The sequence below is a fragment of the Zingiber officinale genome, chromosome 11A, assembly GCF_018446385.1.
Source record: "Zingiber officinale cultivar Zhangliang chromosome 11A, Zo_v1.1, whole genome shotgun sequence".
NCBI classification, from domain to species: Eukaryota; Viridiplantae; Streptophyta; class Magnoliopsida; order Zingiberales; family Zingiberaceae; genus Zingiber; species Zingiber officinale.
Window position 1 is genome coordinate 79,773,307 of NC_056006.1, and position 19,764 is coordinate 79,793,070.

At 41.1% G+C, this 19,764-nt stretch overlaps 1 protein-coding gene and 1 non-coding gene across 6 annotated transcripts; one reads left to right on the plus strand and one right to left on the minus strand.

Annotated features, from left to right (window-relative positions):
- The first annotated feature begins 14,041 nt into the window (after nucleotides 1–14,041).
- On the plus strand, nucleotides 14,042–17,273 carry LOC122032445 (uroporphyrinogen decarboxylase, chloroplastic-like). Of its 5 annotated transcripts, none has more exons than XR_006126084.1 (5): nucleotides 14,042–15,613; nucleotides 15,746–15,800; nucleotides 15,941–16,129; nucleotides 16,616–16,741; nucleotides 16,954–17,273. XR_006126084.1 is itself a non-coding variant. In XM_042591733.1 (4 exons), the coding sequence occupies exons 1-4, from the start codon at nucleotides 14,692–14,694 to the stop codon at nucleotides 16,972–16,974; spliced, it is 372 nt and encodes a 123-aa protein (XP_042447667.1). In that variant the 5' UTR covers nucleotides 14,042–14,691; the 3' UTR covers nucleotides 16,975–17,273. The 5 variants fall into 5 exon arrangements, 1 of the variants encoding a protein (XP_042447667.1); XR_006126085.1 differs by having other exon boundaries at nucleotides 14,042–14,722; nucleotides 15,496–15,613; nucleotides 15,746–16,129; XR_006126086.1 differs by having other exon boundaries at nucleotides 14,042–14,534; nucleotides 14,597–14,722; nucleotides 15,496–16,129.
- A 209-nt stretch (nucleotides 17,274–17,482) lies between these two features.
- On the minus strand, nucleotides 17,483–17,553 carry TRNAG-GCC. The gene has a single exon. It is a non-coding gene; the product is annotated as a tRNA-Gly (tRNA).
- Between the last annotated feature and the right edge of the window lie 2,211 nt (nucleotides 17,554–19,764).

A 19,764-nucleotide genomic window follows, 5' to 3' on the forward strand; every position in this document is an offset into this window, starting at 1 on the left:
ATAGACGGATGAATACTCCATTGCATGTATATGTCAGAATAATGACATATTTCCTAATAGTTTGTTAGGATTCACGATAATGTTATCTTTTAGAGAGAGTCCGACTGACTCTAGGCCGATCGGCTGTAGATTAGGAGTCACATGCTTATGTGGGGAATTAGGCCCAGATGTTTGATCGACGTTTGGACTAAGCGGATGTAAGCTGAAGGTCATGCCCATGAGTGGGAAGCTGAGACCTAGAGGTGCAATCGGCTCTGGGGCTAAGCGGATATAAGTCAAGAGCCTTGCATTTGGAGAAGTGAAGAGCTGAACCCCTAAGGTCCAACCGGCCTTTGAGCTGACCGGGTTTATGTTGGGGATTCAGAATCCGCTCGGACAATATGTCTAGTCGAACTTTATGTCAGAGTTCATCTTGCACTTGACCACTATACTTGAATATAGAGTTCGGTCCAGCTGAGTGATGTGCCTAGGATGTCTGATTGGCTATTTGGTTTGATCGCTGAGAGCACTTGATGATGACACTAGACTTACATGATATCAATACGACCCGAGAGTTAACCTCTTCTTAACTTTGACAACCATATCAACTGACTTTCTTAACGTCGAACCCAACTTCGGGGTCTCATTATATGTTGATGCAGTGAGCACTAGATGATCGAACCTGAGTTTTGATTATGGCAAAGGGCTCAAAGTTAAGTGGTGGTGTTATCTAACAAAGTTCATGGAGCTTGCAGGAAAGTCCTAAGTGATACTTAGGCAAAAGTCCGGTAAAACCCTAGGGGTGGTAACCCTAGGTCATAGGGCGTGGTAACCCTATGCGGAAAGTCAGGCAAAAGTCCTAGGGGTGGTAACCCTAGGTGGAAAGCCACGTGTCGCGAACAGTGAAAGTCCAGCGCGGTGAAGCGGATGTTCGTGAAAGTCCAAGCATCGTGCCGAGCAAAGTCAATCGATCTGGAGGATCGTGATTGCAGTAAATCTGAGTGGAGTAGAGGGGAAGGGCCTCGGGTAGGTGGAGGGCTGGACCTAGGTTTCCGGAAACCTGTCACTCGAGACAGACAAGAGATGTTAAATATTTCAATAGTTATATCATTGTTGTGTGCTAACTTTGTGCGGTATTTTGGGATTAACATATCTTGCGGGACCAAAGTACAAAAGACCTCGGATGAGCAGGTCCGAGGCGCCTCCATGGAGCTTGGAGGTGCCTCGAGTAGCGCAGTCGAGGAAAACCGAGATGAGGCGCCTTGAATGCAGAGTTCAAGGCGCCTGCGAAGGTTGATAGGCCTGGAAGGCCGCCATAGAATTCGACCCGTGTGTCCTGGTGATCCGTGGCCGGTTCGCCAAGGCGCCAGGTGAACAGTAAGGCGCCTTGAACCCCTTATAAGGGTCTCACCAGCCTTCAAACAACAACTTTTAAGTGATCACACCTGGCTCACAGGCGATTGCTTAGACATCGACGACCCGAGCTCAATCTTCAGATTACGATATTGTCGTCGATATAACTGTATTCTTTTAATACTTAACTCGTAATACTTGTACTCTTGTCGAGCTTATAGTTGTTGCCATTAAAGCGATCAAGGATCGCGCCTTGTAGGAGTCGCCACAGCTCGAACGAAGTAAAATCCTTGTCTCTCCGTGTCATTTTATTCCACGCATTAACTCTTACGCTTTACGATTCTCGATAATTGAACGATTATAGCCACGAGCGCTATTCACCCCCCTCTAGCGCGTCTCGATCCAACAATTGGTATCGGAGGGGGTCGTTTGAATTGGTGCAACCACCTTTCAAAACAATTTTTTTTTTCCGCTGAGTCGAATTAGAATTTAGCCTTATAGCTATATTCTAATTTTGTTTCTCGAATCTACTTTTGCTCAAGTAGGTGCAACACCACCGAGTTCGTTTTTTTATTATTCTCTTCCAGCATTACTAATCCAAGACTTAGTCTTGGAACATATTCTGTTGTTTTCTTTTGTTACATAATGGCCCAACAAGAGGGTTTCAGCACTATTCCGGAGAGGATTTTGGCTCTGGAAGGAAGAATGGAAACATATCTAAAGATACAATCAAACGTGGATGATCATAAAGACGGATTGACGCCAATCGATGATATGCGAAACTACACCCTACGAAGTGGGACGCTTCTAATAAAAAGGTGCCGACGCCAAAGCTACCTGCACCCTCCGGTGTGTGGTCTTACCAAGGAAGAACTCAGAGAGTTGGCTTCCTCTGCCAGAAGGAGCTCCGGAAAAGCTCATCGAACTCCATAAAGGCACCGACACCAAGGTAAGTAAAAGAGATCTTTGCTTAATAAATTATATAATCTAAAAATGCAGAAAGGCGAAATCTCTTCACGGAGAATACAAGACATCCTTAACTCTCTTCACGGAATGGGCCAAAAGATAGAAAATCGGGACGTAATAAGGTATGCCCTAAACTCGCTTCCAAGGAATACATTGTGGGCATCAATGGTAGATGCCTACAAAGTTTCCAAGGATTTATCTTCTTTAAAACTAGATGAACTTTTAGTGAATTTGAACTTCATGAGCAGACTAATGCACTGCCTACCGAGAAAGGTATTGCGTTGGTTGCGGCGACCAAGCCGAGACCCACGAGACCACGACCGAGAACCGAACATCGGAAGTCAACTGACGATGAAGAAGAAGGTGACATTACAACGAAAGGTAAATCTCGTGAAGAAGCTCTACAAGACGAAAGGATTCGACAAAAGAGATCTAAAGAAGGCAGTAAAATCAAAGGAAGGCCCACAAAATACAAAGATGAAGTTTGAAGTTACATGCTACGGGTGTAACCAAAAAGGGCACATCAAAACCAACTGCCCTAACCTGAAGGAGGTCAAAAAGCAAAGAAGGAAAAAGGTCCTTAAGGCAACATGGGACGAATCTTCATCAGAGGACGACGACGACGAGCTCGAACAAACGAGTCTACTCGCATTAATGGCCCGGGACCAAGTCGACAAATACGGATGCGAGAGCGAGTCTGCGAGGCGAGTCCGAGCAAAGCCACGGATCCGTATCCGTTTCCGAAGGACCAGACCCCGCTGTAAGTATCTCCCGGTTGAACATTTTAGTTAGCTATTTATTGCGCAAATTAGCTAAGTCAAACCTGAAAGTTAAGTCACTTCTAAAGGAAGTAAGTGTCCTTAAAGAAGTGGCTGACACCAAACCCTCACCTGACCAGAGTCAGACTGAATTTCCAACTCAAGTTCAAAAACTTGAGGAAGAAAATTCAAGTCTAACAAATCAGGTTAAAGATTTAGAAAATACCTTAGAACGGTTTACTTTGGGCTCCAAGAATTTGAACTTGATTCTTGGGACACAAAGAGCCGTCTACAACAGAACTGGGCTGGGATACAAAAGTAAATATAGATCTTATTTATCATTAATAAACAAACAAAGTATTAAATCAGTCCAAGCATGGGTCTCCAAGTCTAACTTGGTCAATCAAGTTGGACTTGGCCAATACTGGGTTCCGAAGGATCAAATATACTACCTCGATAGACCATATCGAGGCCATGATCCAGGGGGAGCAAAAAGAAAAACAATCCTAAAAATTTGAAACTCAAAATTCAAAATTAAAAGCAACTTCAAAATTTAAAATTAAGTTATAAATTCAAGATTCAATTAAAACTCAAAATGAAGATGGAGGATCCAGACTCGCTGGCACCCCCAACTAAACTACCCGGCAGGGTAACTGAACCTAATCTACCCGAAATGGGTAAAACAAGAGTAGATTACCCGGCAGGGTAATTAAGGTTAGATTAAAACGGACTAAGGTTAACTTGAACCACAGTACTGGTGAAGTTTTTGGATGATAGTACGTTAGGGAAGCTTGGGCATCGCATGTCTAGGAAGATATGGCTTCGACCTGGTGCATTTGGCCAAGTGGAACTGACCGAAGCTACCCTTAAATGGATCCTAACTAGTTAGACCAAGGTTTAGTACTAAGCTCAATGGGTAGGACTATTTGGAAAACCTCGAAGGCATGGTTACTTTAATGAGTTCCTTGTGACTCACCATAGCCCAGAAGTTTATCCAAAGAATGCTTACTTGTTGAACCCAAAGCTAAACCTGAATCTAACACAAAGTTAACCCAAACCTTAAAATTGAATTATAATTCATCTCACAACAATTATAGGATTCCCTGATTGAAAATTTAGGTCGGGTGAGATGATTAAAAATTTAAAATTAAAATTTCAAAATTATTTTAAAACTAAATTTTGAAATTAAACTAAATTTCAAAAATCTTTTAAAACTTAATTTCAAAATCATTTCAAAAATCTTTTAAAACTTAATTTCAAAATTATTTAAAAAACATTTCAAAAATCTTTTAAAAACTTAATTTCAAAATCATTTCAAAAATCTTTTAAAACTTAATATCATTTCAAAAATCTTTTAAAACTTAATTTCAAAATCATTTCAAAAATCTTTTAAAACTTAATTTCAAAAAACATTTCAAAAATCTTTTAAAACTTAATTTCAAAATCATTTCAAAAATCTTTTAAAAACTTAATGATCCGGCAGTAAGAATGGGAGACCCCATTTAGCAGAGTCAACGCCACGTGGAGGTCGAAAGGTAAAAGGCCAACCGTATAGCCGAATGGTGATGGTGATTTGTCCTTCCGAGCAAGCGATACACCTTGCCGGCGAGCTCATGATGAATTAAAGTGTAGCAGAGTGAGGATCGCGCCGCCTACGAAGAAAGAAACATCACAGAAGCCACAGCACGCGACCGAAGCTCCCGAGCGGATCGAAGCTCCCACCGTCCGGACGTGAGAACGAACCGGCCGTGGACCCCGTGGAGACAAGAAACATCCTCCGAGGTGTACGAGGATCTTAAGGCATGGGCTCACCGTCCCATCGAGACGTACTCAGACTATAGCAGTAGGGCAAGCTCATCTGACAAGCCCATACTAAGGTATGGCATAACACGGTGCACCTCTCGGTATGAGTGCACATGCCTCTCTATATATAAGGGTCCTCACCATCGGCAGGTACGCGCATGCATGTGGAGCCTATATGCCTTGTGCTGCAGCATCTGCGAGAGTGTGTCAGGGACCCTCCCGGACTTGTGCCTTCGTGCGCCAGGTCGAGGTCACGGTCAAGACAGAGAAGAGCGCAGACGATGCCTACGTCTGGGTCTCGACAGGCGTCGCCTGCCTCCGGGAACGCGCCGATCCTCCAGCGGAATAGATGGACGCCGGATGACTCACACCGTGATGCTCCCCAGAGAAACTCGACGCCTAATGGGGCAAGAGCTAGCTCGTGGAGCAACAGAGACAAAAGGCTCAAGCTGAGCGGATATCCGAGCGACCCAGGAGGACTGACCGGAGAAACATTAGAAATGGGAGTAAAATAAGGGTCCAATCAGCACTCAAGTGGGAGTAACTCCTGCCCCGATATCGGTCCGACGAGGAAGCCATGATGAGTTTCGACAAGTATATATATTCTTCATCACTCCACGGGTATTCGGGAGTCGAGAAATTGGGTCAGAACCCTCGCTGGTCGGCAGGTCAGTTCTTCAGTTATCCTCGTTCCGTTGTAAGATTTATTATAGTTCCTCGAGCTAAAAGCCCCGTGCCGCTCGGCCGGGGGTGTATTAGCCGAGCCAAAGGCTCGATGGGAAGGCCCCGTGCCGCCGGCCGGGAGTATATTAGCCAGCCAAGAGCTCGATGGGAACCCGCTGCCGCCGGAGTATATTAGCCGAGCCCCAGCTCGATGGAAGGTCCCGCTGCCTGGGAGGTAAATTATCCGAACCAAACGCCGAGTATCGAGGCCCCGTGCCATCTGGACGAGAGTATATTAGCCGAGCCAGCTCGAGTATCGAGGAGTATGTTAACCGAGCCAAAAGCTCGATGGGAAGACCCCGCCTGGCCGTGGGGTGCCAGGGGCGAAGGCTCGATGGAAGACCACCTGCTGGATGGCGGCCTCGTGAGCCGTCTCTTAAGGCCCGCCGGTAGAGGTAAATTATTCATGTAAATGCTCACAGATTTGGCGGCCCGAGCTGCTCGTCAGTATGCGATATCCTTCACTCCACAAAGACGAAGGCCCCAGTCAGCCAAATGTGAGGTATATTGTACGAGCCAAAGGCTCGATCAAGACCAGGCTCGCCGTAAACGCTATTCAAATTAGTTTAAAAGCCCGCCGAGTTCGACGTTAAAAGATCGAGAGCCGCGTCAATTGGGTTATAAATATCCTCACGAGTTCGGACGTTAAAGATCGAGAGCCGCCACGACGGGCCATAACATCCGCGCCGAGTTCACGCAAGATCGGTGAGCCACAACACATGATGATTGATATACGATCGGCTATAATATCCGCGCCCGCCGAAGCCCGACGCAAAGATCGAGTCATCAAGTTATAATATCCGCGCCGAAGCTTCGACGAAGATTTTGAGCTACGATCATTATAAATATTCACGAAGCCCGACGTTAAAGACGAGAGCCGCCGATCGGCGAGAATATCCGCGCTGGCCGAGCCCGACGCTAAAGACGAGCCACGATCAAGCAGAAGATCCGCTACTGGCCGAGCCCGACGTTAAAGATCGAGAGCCGCGCCGACGGGCTTATAATATCCGAGGCCACGAAGCTCCGACAAGAAGATCGAGAGCCGCTACCGGACGGGCTTATAAATATCTGCTACCGACGAGTTCGCCGCGAAGATCGTGAGCCGCTACCACCGGGCTATAAATATCCGCTACCGACGAAGGCTCCGTCAAGAAGATCGAGCCACGACCGGGCTAGCAATATCCGAAGACCGCCTAGCCCACGTTAAACCAGAGACGAAAGCCGGCTTATAAACTCCTCCGAAAGCTGGGCAAGAGACCAGCCTGTGACGTTAAACCGTGGAGACGAGCCGCTGCCCCATCATAAGTACGCCGCCACGCAATGGCTCTACACGTAGCAATCGAAAGATTCGCATTTATGCACCATACCACGCACGCGCTAAATTTCTTTAATGGAATAGATTGCGCCATTCCCGGTGGAATTAGTGCAACGACGGGCATGAGTCACTCCGACGAGCTGCCCGAACGCACACGAAAGCGGCCTCGTGGATTACTTGTAAAACAAAAGGCGATGAGCATATCAATTCCAACAATCGGACTTAATCGCCTCCTCGACTAGACTTGAAGGGGAGGCAAGTGATCTCCGAGTAAGAATGGAGACCCCATTTAGTCAACTTGCGTCGTGGAGGTCGAAGGTAAAGGCCAACCAGAAGCTTGGCTGATTGATTATGATAGTGACGACGTCATCAAGCTAGAGCGATACACCCGTACGGAGTGTTAAACTCATGATGAAAACGGATAGTAGAGCCGAGCGGATGGCCGCTCGGCTCGAAAATAAAAACATCTCCTGAAACGGCGCGCACGATCGAAGCTCCGTGCAGATGGGGAACCTCCGTGCGTGACCGCCGAGCTTGACCGGGACGACGCTCGGCATAGAGACAAGGGACGAAACATCCTCGGCGGTGGTGATCGCGGATCTTAAGGCATGGGCTCCTTTGTCCCATCGAGACGGAAATGGCGGTAAGAGGTCAGGCAAGCTCATCGCCGAAAGCCCGTACTAAGGTATAGCACGAACACGTGTGCACCTTTCGGTATGAGTGCACATGCCTCTCAGACCTATATAGGGTCCTCACCCTTCAGAAAGGCTCTACGGCATGTTGGGCCTCGTATCTACTTGTCATGCCGGGCGTGGCGGAGGGGACCCCTCCGGCCGAGAGCTGTCTGCGTGAGGTGTGGCGAGGTGACGGTGGCCGAGAGCGCAGATGCGCTCGCGTTCCCGATACGACAGGATCACTTAATTTCAAAATTATTTAAAAAACATTTCAAAAATCTTTTAAAACTTAATTTCAAAATCATTTCAAAAATCTTTTAAAAACTTAATTTCAAAATCATTTCAAAAATCTTTTAAAACTTAATTTCAAAATTATTTAAAAAACATTTCAAAAATCTTTTAAAAACTTAATTTCAATATCATTTCAAAAATCTTTTAAAACTTAATTTCATTTCAAAAATCTTTTAAAACTTAATTTCAAAATCATTTCAAAAATCTTTTGAAAATCAATTTCAAAATTATTCAAAATTATTCAAAAATCTTTTGAAAATCAATTTCAAAATTATTCAAAATCATTTCAAAAATCTTTTGAAAATCAATTTCAAAATTATTTAAAAATCTTTCAAAAATCTTTGAAAAACTTATATAAAAATGTTTTGAAAAATCCTTGAAAAACTTATATAAAAATGCTTTGAAAAATCTTTGAAAAACTTATATAAAAATGCTTTGAAAAATCTTTTGAAAAACTTATTTAAAAATCCTTTGAAAATTCATTTCAAAAATCTTTTGAAAATTCTTTTCAAAATCTTTTAAAATTAATTCAATTACTGTCAATTTAAAAGGATTTAAAAATATTTAATTATCAAATTCTGATTGCTAAAGTTAACTCTAATTAATTTTCAATAAATTCTCAAAAGTTTAGCATTTTCTCATTTGGAACTTAAATTTTCAATATTTTCAAATAATCTCATCTCAAACTCATTCATAAGCTGCACATGTTTGATAATCTAGAATGGATGAGCTGGAATTAGGATAATATAAAGTTCTTCTTATGCTTGTACTCTAAGACCCTAAGAATTTAATTTGGCATTATTTAAGGGGGAATGAACAGTACTTTAAGGCTAAACAAATTCCTTTAGGGCTCTGATACCCAATCAAGTTAAATAATTTAATTTGATTCATGCTTGGACATCTAAACTCAAAGAAGTTATTAAGGCATTAACTTAAAATTTAAATTATCTATGCAACAATTCTTCTCAAACACCTTATGAATTGAGCTAAGTACTTCACCTAAATATTTTTTTTTTTAAGTGTGAGTACTTAACCATGCTACCCTTTAGGGGGAGCTTAAATTTACTAAACTATTTCTCTCTTCTTAATTCTTTTTGATTTATGTCAAAGGGGGAGAGAAAAGTCAAAGTTAAGAAATCAAGAATGAAAGGGGGAGCATAAACTTTAAATTTTATTGATGCTTCTGGTTAACTTTCATTATTTATTCCTTTATTTAAAAGTTATGTTTTACTTAACTTTGAACCAAGATTGCCATAATCAAAAACGGGGAGATTGTTGATGCGGAGCACCGGATGATCGAACCACGAGTTTTGATTATGGCAAATAACTCAAAGTTAAGTGGTGGTGTTATCTAACAAAGTTCATGGAGCTTGCAAGTCCTAAGTGATACTTAGGCAAAAGTCCTAGCTAGTAGTAAAAACCCCAGGAGGTGGTAACCCCTAGGTCATAGGGGGTGGTAACCTGCGGAAGTCTTGGCGGTCGATGACTTGTGCAAAGTCCTGGGGTGGTAACCCTGGGTGGAAAGCAGTCGCGAACGGTGAAAGTCTGAGCAATGGTGCGGATGTTCATGGAAAGTCCGCATCGAAAGTTCGGAGCAAAGTCGATCGATGCGGAGGCGTAGCGCTTCAAATCATCACGGTGTAGTAGTGAGGACGGCCGCGTTCAGAGGCAGGTCGTCGACCTAGGGTTTTGGAAACGGTAGGCTTTGAATACTCGAACGAGACTATTAAATATTTCAATAGTTATATCATTGTTGTGTGCTAACTTTGCTGCAGGGTATTTTTGGGATTAACATATCTTGCATGGACCAAAATACAAAAGACCTCGGATGAGCGATGGCGCCCATGGAGCTTGCGCCTCAGCCTGGTCTCGCGACAGTGTGAAAGGCCACAGGAGTTCAGGCGCCTTGGTGAAAGGCGTTGAAGGCGCCTGGATAGGTCAAGGTTGAACTAGAGATCCAGCCGATCCTGGGTGATCCACCGACCGTTGCCTTGGGCTGTATCAAGTGAAGGCGCCTTGAACCTTATAAGGGGTCTCGACCAACTACAAACAACAACTTTCAAGTGATCTTACTGCTACAAGCTGCTCACGAGACGATTCCGAATTGTTGCGACGACGAGGGAGCTGAATCTTCAGATTACGATATTGTCGTCGGTATAACTGTATTCTTTTTAATACTTAACTGTAATACTTGTACTCTTGTCGAGCTTATAGTTGTTGCCCACGGAAAACGATCAAGGATCGCGGGCCTTCGAGTAGGAGTCGTCACAGGCTCCGAACGAAGTAAAAATCCCTTGTCTCTCTGTGTCATTTTATTCCGCTGCATTAACTCTTACGTTTTACGATTCCGATAATTGAACGATTATAGCCACGAGCGCTATTCACCCCCCCCTCTAGCGCGTCTCGATCCAACATTATACTCATCGTATCACTAACCTCCCTTTCAAGTTTAGTCGAAGAAGGCTATAAACTCGACTAACTAGACACTTTGTGCTCTTTAGTGTCATTGGCTTGGACGCTTGGTCCTAATTCTATTGTTCGAGTTTTATACTGGGAGCATTGCCCATTCAAAGAGTTGAGAATAGGCACGAGAGCAAGCCCGCTTATAACTCGGCCAAGCAGCATGAGAGTCTGGAACTTGGACGAGAGGGCAGACTCGTTTATAACTTAGCCAAGTGGCACGAGAGTCTAGAACTTGGGTGCAATGGCAGACTCATTTATAACTCGGTTGAGCGACATAAGAGTTTGGAACACAGGCACAAAGGCAAGCTCACTTATAACTGGGTCAACATGAGAGTCTAGAACTTGGGTGTGAGGACAAGCTGGCTTATAACTCTGTCAATCAGCACGAGAGTCTGGAACATGAGCGTGAGGGCAAGCTCGCTTATAACTCGGCTGATCGGCATGAGAGTCTGGAACATGGGCGCGAGGGCATGCTCACTTATAACTCGATCGGTTGGCGAGATAGTTTGGGGCAGATGCAAGAGCATACTCACTTATAACTCGATCGGTCGGCATGAGAATTTGGAACTTGGGCATGAGGGCAAACTCACTTATAACACGACTGATTGGGACGAGAGTATGGAATATGGGTGCGAGGGCATGCTTGCTTATAAATCGGTCAGTTGACCCGAGAGTCTGGGAGGTACGGTGTATAACCCGAATGCTTTAGAGCTTGGAGGCACATTGTATAACCTAAATGCCTTGGAACATGGGTGTGAGAGCATGCTCGCTTATAACTCGGCTAGTTGACACGAGAGTCTGGGAGGCACGTTGTTTCCGACCAGCTTGACCGATCAGAGTTGAGACAATCACCTCTTTCCAAGTGGCTTGGGCTTCTTCTATATTAATGTATTTGACTGTTTTCCCCAGCAGGTCGTCGAAGTCGTTGGGGGCTTTATGATGAGGGCCGGAAAAAATTCTCCTTCTGAAAGGTCTTGGGAGAAAGTGCTTATTAATATCTCGGAAGTAGCGGACGAAACATTTAGAGCCACTTGATTGAATCATATGATATATGCACGTAGGGATTATTTGGCATCTTGCTTGAGCGTAAACAGACTCAGGTAGGTCTTTTGATACCTTCTACTACTGGTAAAGTGGCGCAGGAAAACTTTACAAAAATCTTTGAAGCAACAAATGGACTGAGGTGGGAGTCGGCTAAACCATCTTTGCGCCGAGCTGGATATGGTGGTAAGGAACAGTTAGCACTTAACGCCATCCATATACTGATGAAGGATGATTACATTTTCAAATTTAAGTAGATGATCCTCTGAGTCAGCCGCTTCTCCATATTCTTCGATCGTCAAAAGGTGGAAGTAACTCGGTAGTTTGTCTTCCAAAATTTCTTAAGAGAATGATACATTTATCTGCTCAGGGGAAATACTAGCCATCGACGCTTTCTTCTTTCGAAGGTCCTGAGTGGTCACGTCCCTAGAAGATAATATGTGAGGTCTTTCCGCTTGTCCCATATCGTCGAATGGGATGTGGAATAGTGCCCTTTGATACGTAACCGAGGAGGGCGGTACAGGCGGCAAGCTACTCGACTGTGTAAGTGCTTGTACTAAGCCTGCCGAAGGAGGAGGAATTGGTTGGAACCACATTGGCCCTTCCACTCGAGTCCCTCATTCGATGTGAGGGCCCAACATTGACGTAGTAGGGTTATTGTGTAAAGGATATCCGACTACTACTTGTTGTTACTGCACAAACTTCTGCGCTCGGGCAACTATTAGCAGCTCCAAGTATTCTTATGACAAGGTAATAGTAGTGAGTCTTCCAGCCTCTTTCATCTCCGCATTTCAGATTCAGGCGAAGTTCACATAGACGACGTCAAATTTGATTCTATCTGAAAGCGGGGAGATGACATATTGGCTAAAGGTAGGGTCAAGGTGGCTTATATGTTGACTGAGAGAAGACTCTGAGCTAGAAGAAGATGACACTAAGTGATCCTAGAGCTAGGAGCTATAGACCTGTGAACACCACAGACATAGCCAATGGGAACATTTGAGCGAGAGCTAGGGAAAGGGTCCCTGACGCAAACACTCCGACACTCAAGTCAGAACAGTAGCCAAACGAAATTGAGAAGACGATGAGCAGTAGAAAAACAATGTAAATGTATGAGTGTGCGGATGCGTATACATTCCTGCACATTCCTGGCCAACGGAGACGACCCTCTTTTTATACTGCTTTTCACAACCTTTACATTAATGAGGCGACAAAGAATGTTTGATATCAGAGTATGTTGGGCGGTGGAGTATGTACAACCACCTTCCTATATGTGGAGGGAAGGTTCCATTGCATGCATATGCCAGAGTAATGATATATTCCCTAAGAGGTTGTTACGATTCTTTGACAATACTTTCTCCTAGAGAGAGTCTGACCGGCTCTGGGCCGACCAGCTATAGATTAGGAGACATGCTCATGTAGGGGTCTGGGTCCCATATGTTTGATCAACCTGCTGGGTTGATGATGTATGATGGGTCATGCCCATGAGTGAGGAGTTGAGTCCTAGAGGTTCGACCAGCTTTGGGGCCGGACGGATATAAGTCAAAAGCCTTGCATTATTTGGAGAAGTGGAGAGTTCAATCCCTAAGGTCCGACCAACCTTTGAGCCGATTGGATTTATATTGGGGATTTGGAATCCACTCGGACAATATATCTGGTCGGACTTTTTGTTTGGTATTTATTTTACACTTGACCGCTATACTTGAATATAGAGTTCGGTCCAGTCAAGCGATGTGCCTAGCATGCCCGATCGGACCAAAACATTCAGCGATGATACTAAACTTATTTTAACATGACATCGATACGATCTGAGAGTTAACCCTTTATTGATTTTGACTGTCACATCAATTAATTTTCTTGAAGTTAAACCCAACTGCAAAGTCTAAAATTTAGAATTTAAAATTTAGGGTAACCCCAACTTCAGGTCCACCATACTCATCGTATCAATATCGAACATACAAATGAAATGAATCGGTATATATGGGCGACAAGAAACACGTCTTGAGGTTTTCCTGCTCATTAATGATCTGTTGGCTGAAGTTGAAGAAAAATTGATACGATTTCATTATTTACAAGTTGCAATAAGCCAATATTCATTTGCGATCATTAATGACGAAGGTGAGATTTGATAATCGAGTTCTTAATTTGTACTAGAGAGAATTCCGCAAATAACAAATCAACTTAACTCGCGGCTTAATCTGTAGACAACTCATCCGAGTAATTTTTGACGACCTAATTAAAAGAAATGCATTAATATATTGTTTATTCCTGGATTTATGTCGAGTAGAGTTTTTTTTGGAATAAATTTATGATAAAATTCAAGGTTCAACAAACTTAAAGAAAGCACGCCACGGCACAAAGCATTATCATTATTATTATTATTATTAAATAATATTTTGGTGACGTTGTAAGGTATTATCTTTGATCGATAAAGATAAATCATGATTATATTACAATTATCTTATAATAATATCGCCTTATACACTACCACTAAATAGTGACTATAATTGACCGCTCATGGCGACAAGCTGTGGCTTCAAATTACCTAAACACACACGCATTTGGATGTAAATTGCAACCGTAAGTATTGCCTTCTGGTTCGACGAAAGGGCATTTGGGTAAGTTCATAAATAAGTGATATTTCATGTTTTAAAGATAATTTGTCCTCTTGAGTCTCGCCGGCTCGAGCAAACAGCAAGAGTGGGCGGGAGGGCTGCCGAGGGTTTCGGGGGTGCGTTTGATTTCGTCCCTCGTGGTCGCCTCCCTCGTCGTCTGTATGGAAGATGTCGTGCATTGGCTACCGGATTTCGCTGTCTTCGACTTCCACTGTCGTTCGGAATTCGGCGTTCGGTTCACAATTAAAGTCGAAGTTAGGAGGGGTACCGAGCCTTTTCTATTTTCTAGTTCACTATGGTGGTTTTGCTTCTCGGTGTTAATTCGCGGGGCGTCGCCTAGCTTTTTGATTAGGGTTTTAGTCCTTTTGCGTGATTGGGATCGGTTCGTATTTCCTACGGATGATTTTTGTTACATCGCAAACCAATTGGCTGCGGTTCTTTCTGATTGTATTAAGTATGCGTTTCTTTACCTCTCCATTAACAATATCGATTCATCACCAAATCTGATATTATTTTTTCAATGTAAAGGAACTGGACACCAAATGTAGATGACAAGGTGTGATTTTTATTGTTAGTTATTGTTTCTATTTGTATTCTAAGATTCTGTTGGTGTTTCAGAGTATGTAGAAACACCAAAAGTTGCAAGTGTAGCTGAGCCACTCCTTTGAAATGCTGTTCACGGTGAGAAAGTTGAGAGACCACCAGTTTGGCTGATGCGGCAAGCTGGGAGGTACATGAAGGCAGGTTTGGTACATTCCTTCGCCTCAACTGTGGTCTGCTGGACTCATTTATTAACTTTGATCCATTAAACTTGTAGTGTTTTGCCATATATTTAGTGGACTATTATTTCATTGATTCCTGTATGTGTTTTTGGACAATTAATTGGAACAGAAGTTTAGTATAAATTAGGTAATTTCTGGATGGGAGTATGCTCCTTCTAACAATAGCATACCAATTCCACTAAGATGCTACAACATAGGTCAATTTTGGATGTAACTTCTTTCACCTATTATAGATTGGTTGAAATTGAGAAGATAGTCATTTCAGAAATGTTGATGCAAAATAACTATTGTCTTTGTGGAATCTACACCTAAATTCATGGTGTGAATTTTTAGAAAGAGCATTCATCACAAGGATCCTAAAATTGCAACTTGTTCACCTTTGAAGAGGCTGTCATAATATTATATGTAACTGAAAAGTAATATACGCTTGAATGATACATAATAGGATTACCTGTTAACTGAAATTTTGCCAACACTGTTTCTTTTTGTAATCTGATTATTTTTTTTTATTTTTTATTTTTTTTTTGTGCATTGTTATCGGATCATGCGACTTAATATAACTTGTCCTAGACTTCCTGCTGCTAATTGGTATTTTAGTGATGAACATGGAAATCATTCATCGACTAAGCTATCAATTAAACAACAGTTCATGCAGGTCTACATGAATCTAGAATGACGACATGCTAAATTTCCCAAAACAATTGATTTTATCTCAAATATCTATTTTGCATTCAGAGCTATCAGTGGATATGCAAAAAGTATCCTTCATTTTGTGAAAGATCAGAAAATGTTGACCTTGTGGTTGAGATATCTTTCCAGTTTCCAGCCATAGAAAGTTTTTAAACCTGACGGGGTAAGAGATCTGTTGTTTATTTTATAAGGTGATAATGGTTTTACTTGATGATTCCTAGACTGATGGAATATCATGTTATCAATGATTTATTGGAAACAATGATTGTAATGGTATTTCTTTCAATATTACCAGAGACATTGCCATCGACAATGGTTGGATAGGGAAAGGTCCATATAGATGGCTGCAAGTAAATGGCATATCTTGTTGAGCAAGTTCCATTCACAATGATATGAACAAGTCCTTTCAGCTGAATTTTCTTGCCTGGATAATAACATTTTTACATGCTGTTGAGTTTCTCATCAACTTTGTTTATGATTATCCTTGTAGGTTATCTTGTTTTCAGATATTCTTACCCCTCTTCCTGGGATGAGTATACCATTTGACATTGTGAAAGGAAAAGGACCACTTATATATGATCCTATTAGAACTGCCGAAGATGTAGATCAAGTAACAGAGTTTGTTCCTGAGGAGTCAGTTCCATATGCAGGGAAGGCACTGACTATATTGCAAGAAGAGGTTGGTTCATTTTTTTTTTCTTCCTCGAATTCGAACGGAAAACTCCATAATTTCTGAATGGTTTCTGAGGGATTTTTTTAATTAAATTGTCAATCTATAAGTTCCTGATTTCAAATCCACTGTGTGTATGTGAATGTTGTGGGCACGATCTATCTCCTGAACATTTTTTTTTGGAGTACTTTTATCATTATTTTTTATTTAGCAATTGGTTTATGCTTGGCATAAGATTTAGGTAGTACATAAGAGTATGACTCCCTTGCCAGCACCATTTACTTGCTATTAACATAGTGTATAGATTTTATGAACTTGCATGAATATGTTGGAGACATATTGAAGTCCAGATGCTATAACATAAAATGAAAAACACGAATCATTGCATCATTATGTTGGTGTACTTCCTATGTGAAGGATGACTATGGAAATCTATTAGTATTCCTTGAATATAGAGAATAACCTTATTGTGTTAATATTTAAATTACATAACAGGTTAAAGATGATGCGGCTGTTCTAGGTTTTGTCAGGGCTCCATTCACCCTAGCATCATATGTAGTTGAAGGTGGATCTTCTAAGCACTTTTCGAAGATAAAGAGGCTGGCTTTCTCTCAGCCAAAGGTAATTACAAAATACTATTGTAGAGACAAACAAAACCAGAAGCATCTTTAGTTAATAGGGAAACATTTTCCAATCCTTTGGGCTGTGACAACTTGTTTAACTTTTTGCATCTAGTACTTGATTTGGCAAATGTCTTTAGCTTGTAAACATAGAATGAAACATTTCACTCATCTCCAAGTTTTGCAACTGTGATACACAATGTTTTTCTGTAGGTTTTACATTCGCTGTTATAGAAATTTACAAACTCTATGGCCAGCTACATTAACTATCAAGCTGACCACGGCGCACAAGCTGTACAAATCTTTGATTCCTGGGCAACTGAACTCGGTCCTGTGGACTTTGAAGAATTTAGCTTGCCTTATTTAAAGCAAATTGTGGATTTAGTGAAGAAGACGCATCCAGAATTACCAGTGATCCTTCATGCAAGCGGGTCGGCTTAGATTTATTATTATTCTTTGCGTTGATAATCAATATGTAATCACATTTAATATGAAAATTTTATTTTTTCGGTTTATGCAATTTTTTTTAAGAAGACGTTACAGAAGTCTCTTCCCAGACATGATCGTTACTGGGAAATTTCCTTTCTATATCCTCTTGTAGGGATTAGCAAATTTGACTAAAAATCCAACTCTGATTTTTTTAAAATCAAAATTATGCTATTTTTATTCATTTTGACTCAAGTTTCATTCCTCGAAATAATGAGCTAAAAGAAAATTTTAAATCCAAATAAGTTTAAAAAGCTGCACCAGCCGGGAATCGAACCCGGGTCTGTACCGTGGCAGGGTACTATTCTACCACTAGACCACTGGTGCTTTTTTGTTAATTGTCAGAATTTTATTAATTTAACGTAAGTCAATGTCTACAAGCCTAAGTGTCACTTTTACTTTCAATGGGGCAAGGGTCAAGATACTGATACGGGCACTTCCAACTTGATAAAATGGCAATTAACAACTTAGATTAAAGTGTTGTCATTAAGAAAAAAAATGGTTGGGATGACAGCAACTTATTACAGTTTTAAATTTAAGGTGAGGCAAACGCTCTTCCCTTGTCTTATTTATTTAAAGAGTGATTGCCTTTCGTTTCAAGGCTTCAAGCACAGGACCCCATCACATTAGCAAAATGTGCTTTCCTTTTCACCAGACTACGTTTGTTCATGTTTAAATCAGCAAAATATTTCGGATGCTGTCTCAACTCAGAAATTCCTCCTAATTCCACAGCTCCTCAACTGCTCCCCTGCCTTTCTGCCGTAGTTTTGAAATCTGATTAATTCTTTTGTGAAAGATCAAGAAACTACATATTAATTCTCTATGCTAAGGTACTATAGTAAGCAGTGGGATAAACTCATGACACATTATATCTGAGAAGCTCAAATTATTTGTGATGTCCATCAAAATTCATTTGTGCTTCTCGATTTATTCCTGTGACAGTGAAAATTTTTTATGAAATCAAATTGATCACTTCTAGAATTAATTGGATCGTGAAAATTAAATACCTAGATTCTAAAAAAAACCTATATATCAAGCCGTACTCGATTGATCAAACAAAACTACATATCAAGCCGTACTCGATTGATCATACATATATGAACAATTTCTCAATTCAAATATATATTACTTAAACATATTCTTTATATTTCATTTTAATCCAGATGGCTAATAGCATTACATTTACTAGCTAGCGAGTCAAAACTTTTTTTATTTTTTGTTTTTTGCTTAATAATTTCATTTGAAACAATCTCTGTCTCTCTGAAGTTTTCTTCGTTTTCAAAAGTATCCTTCAGAATTTCAGAACTATCAAAAAAATCTATTAGTTTCTAAATTTTATAGGCCTCTATTTCGCCCATATAATAAAGGCCCAGCCTGCTTTATTTTTTCACCTGCGGATTGAGGGAAAAGAATCTTAATAAAAAAACATAAAAAAAAGGGAATGTAAATGAATCAAATTCCTCATGAGATATTTGAAATATGATTCAATAAAATTCATTTGAGCTCGTCTAATGAGATTCATTAAAATAAATAAATTAAGGTCATATTCCCAATACTCGACTCATTAACTTCGATTCGTTAGCTTGTGAATATGTTCGTTAGTAAGTTTATAAATCAACTTTTAAATAAAAAAATAATAATTTTAATATTAAATTTATAGATTTTACACTTTACTTGTAAAAAAAAATAATTTTAATATTAAATTTATAGATTTTACACTCTACTTATGAAAAATATGAATAGATATATTAAACTTATTTATTAGAATAAAATTATAAATTTTAATATGAATATTATAATTTTCTCTAAATATATAACGTAATTTTAAATAAATATTTAAATTTATAATTTATATTTATTAAGCTCATTTAGGCTCGATAAAAGTTTGAATAAACTCGTGAGCCATAAATATATTCGTTAAATAAAGCTCGAACTTGACTCGATTATAAACGAGCCAAACTAAAATATTCAAGAGTTAGACTCAATTTGATTCGGTTTGATTACACCCCTATAACAGAAAAGAGTAAAAAACAAAATAGAAAGTAAATCCTGTGGAAAGGAACAGGGAAAGAAAGAAAAACAATGAAAAGAAATGGCGAAGTTGTCGCGATCGAAGCAAAGCCGCCTGCGACTTGCGCGAGGTGGGCGGTGGCGTAGGCAACGTGAGTTGGCTGTGAGGTTCCTCCTTGCGCAAGGTGTGGCCGCCTCGTGCAGTCGTGCTGGGCTTACCGCACACAACCGTCCGTGGCTTGCGAGGCGGCCGGGCGATGCGGCGGTGCCACCCTACATAGTGACGCTAGCACGGGAGCACACCACCTCCTAGAGCCCTTCGTCCTTCATCAACATTGCACAGTGGGCGGCCGATTGTGTTGGGCCGACTGTACTGTACGTACACTGCCACCCTTCAGGGCCGGGTTCGCCCGCAGTTGAGCAATTAAGGTTAGAGAAGCAATATTAGGAAGGAATATGGTTTTCCATCCGATTTAACGGATAAAAATATATTCAAAATTAAGTCACATATTGATTTATAAATCCATT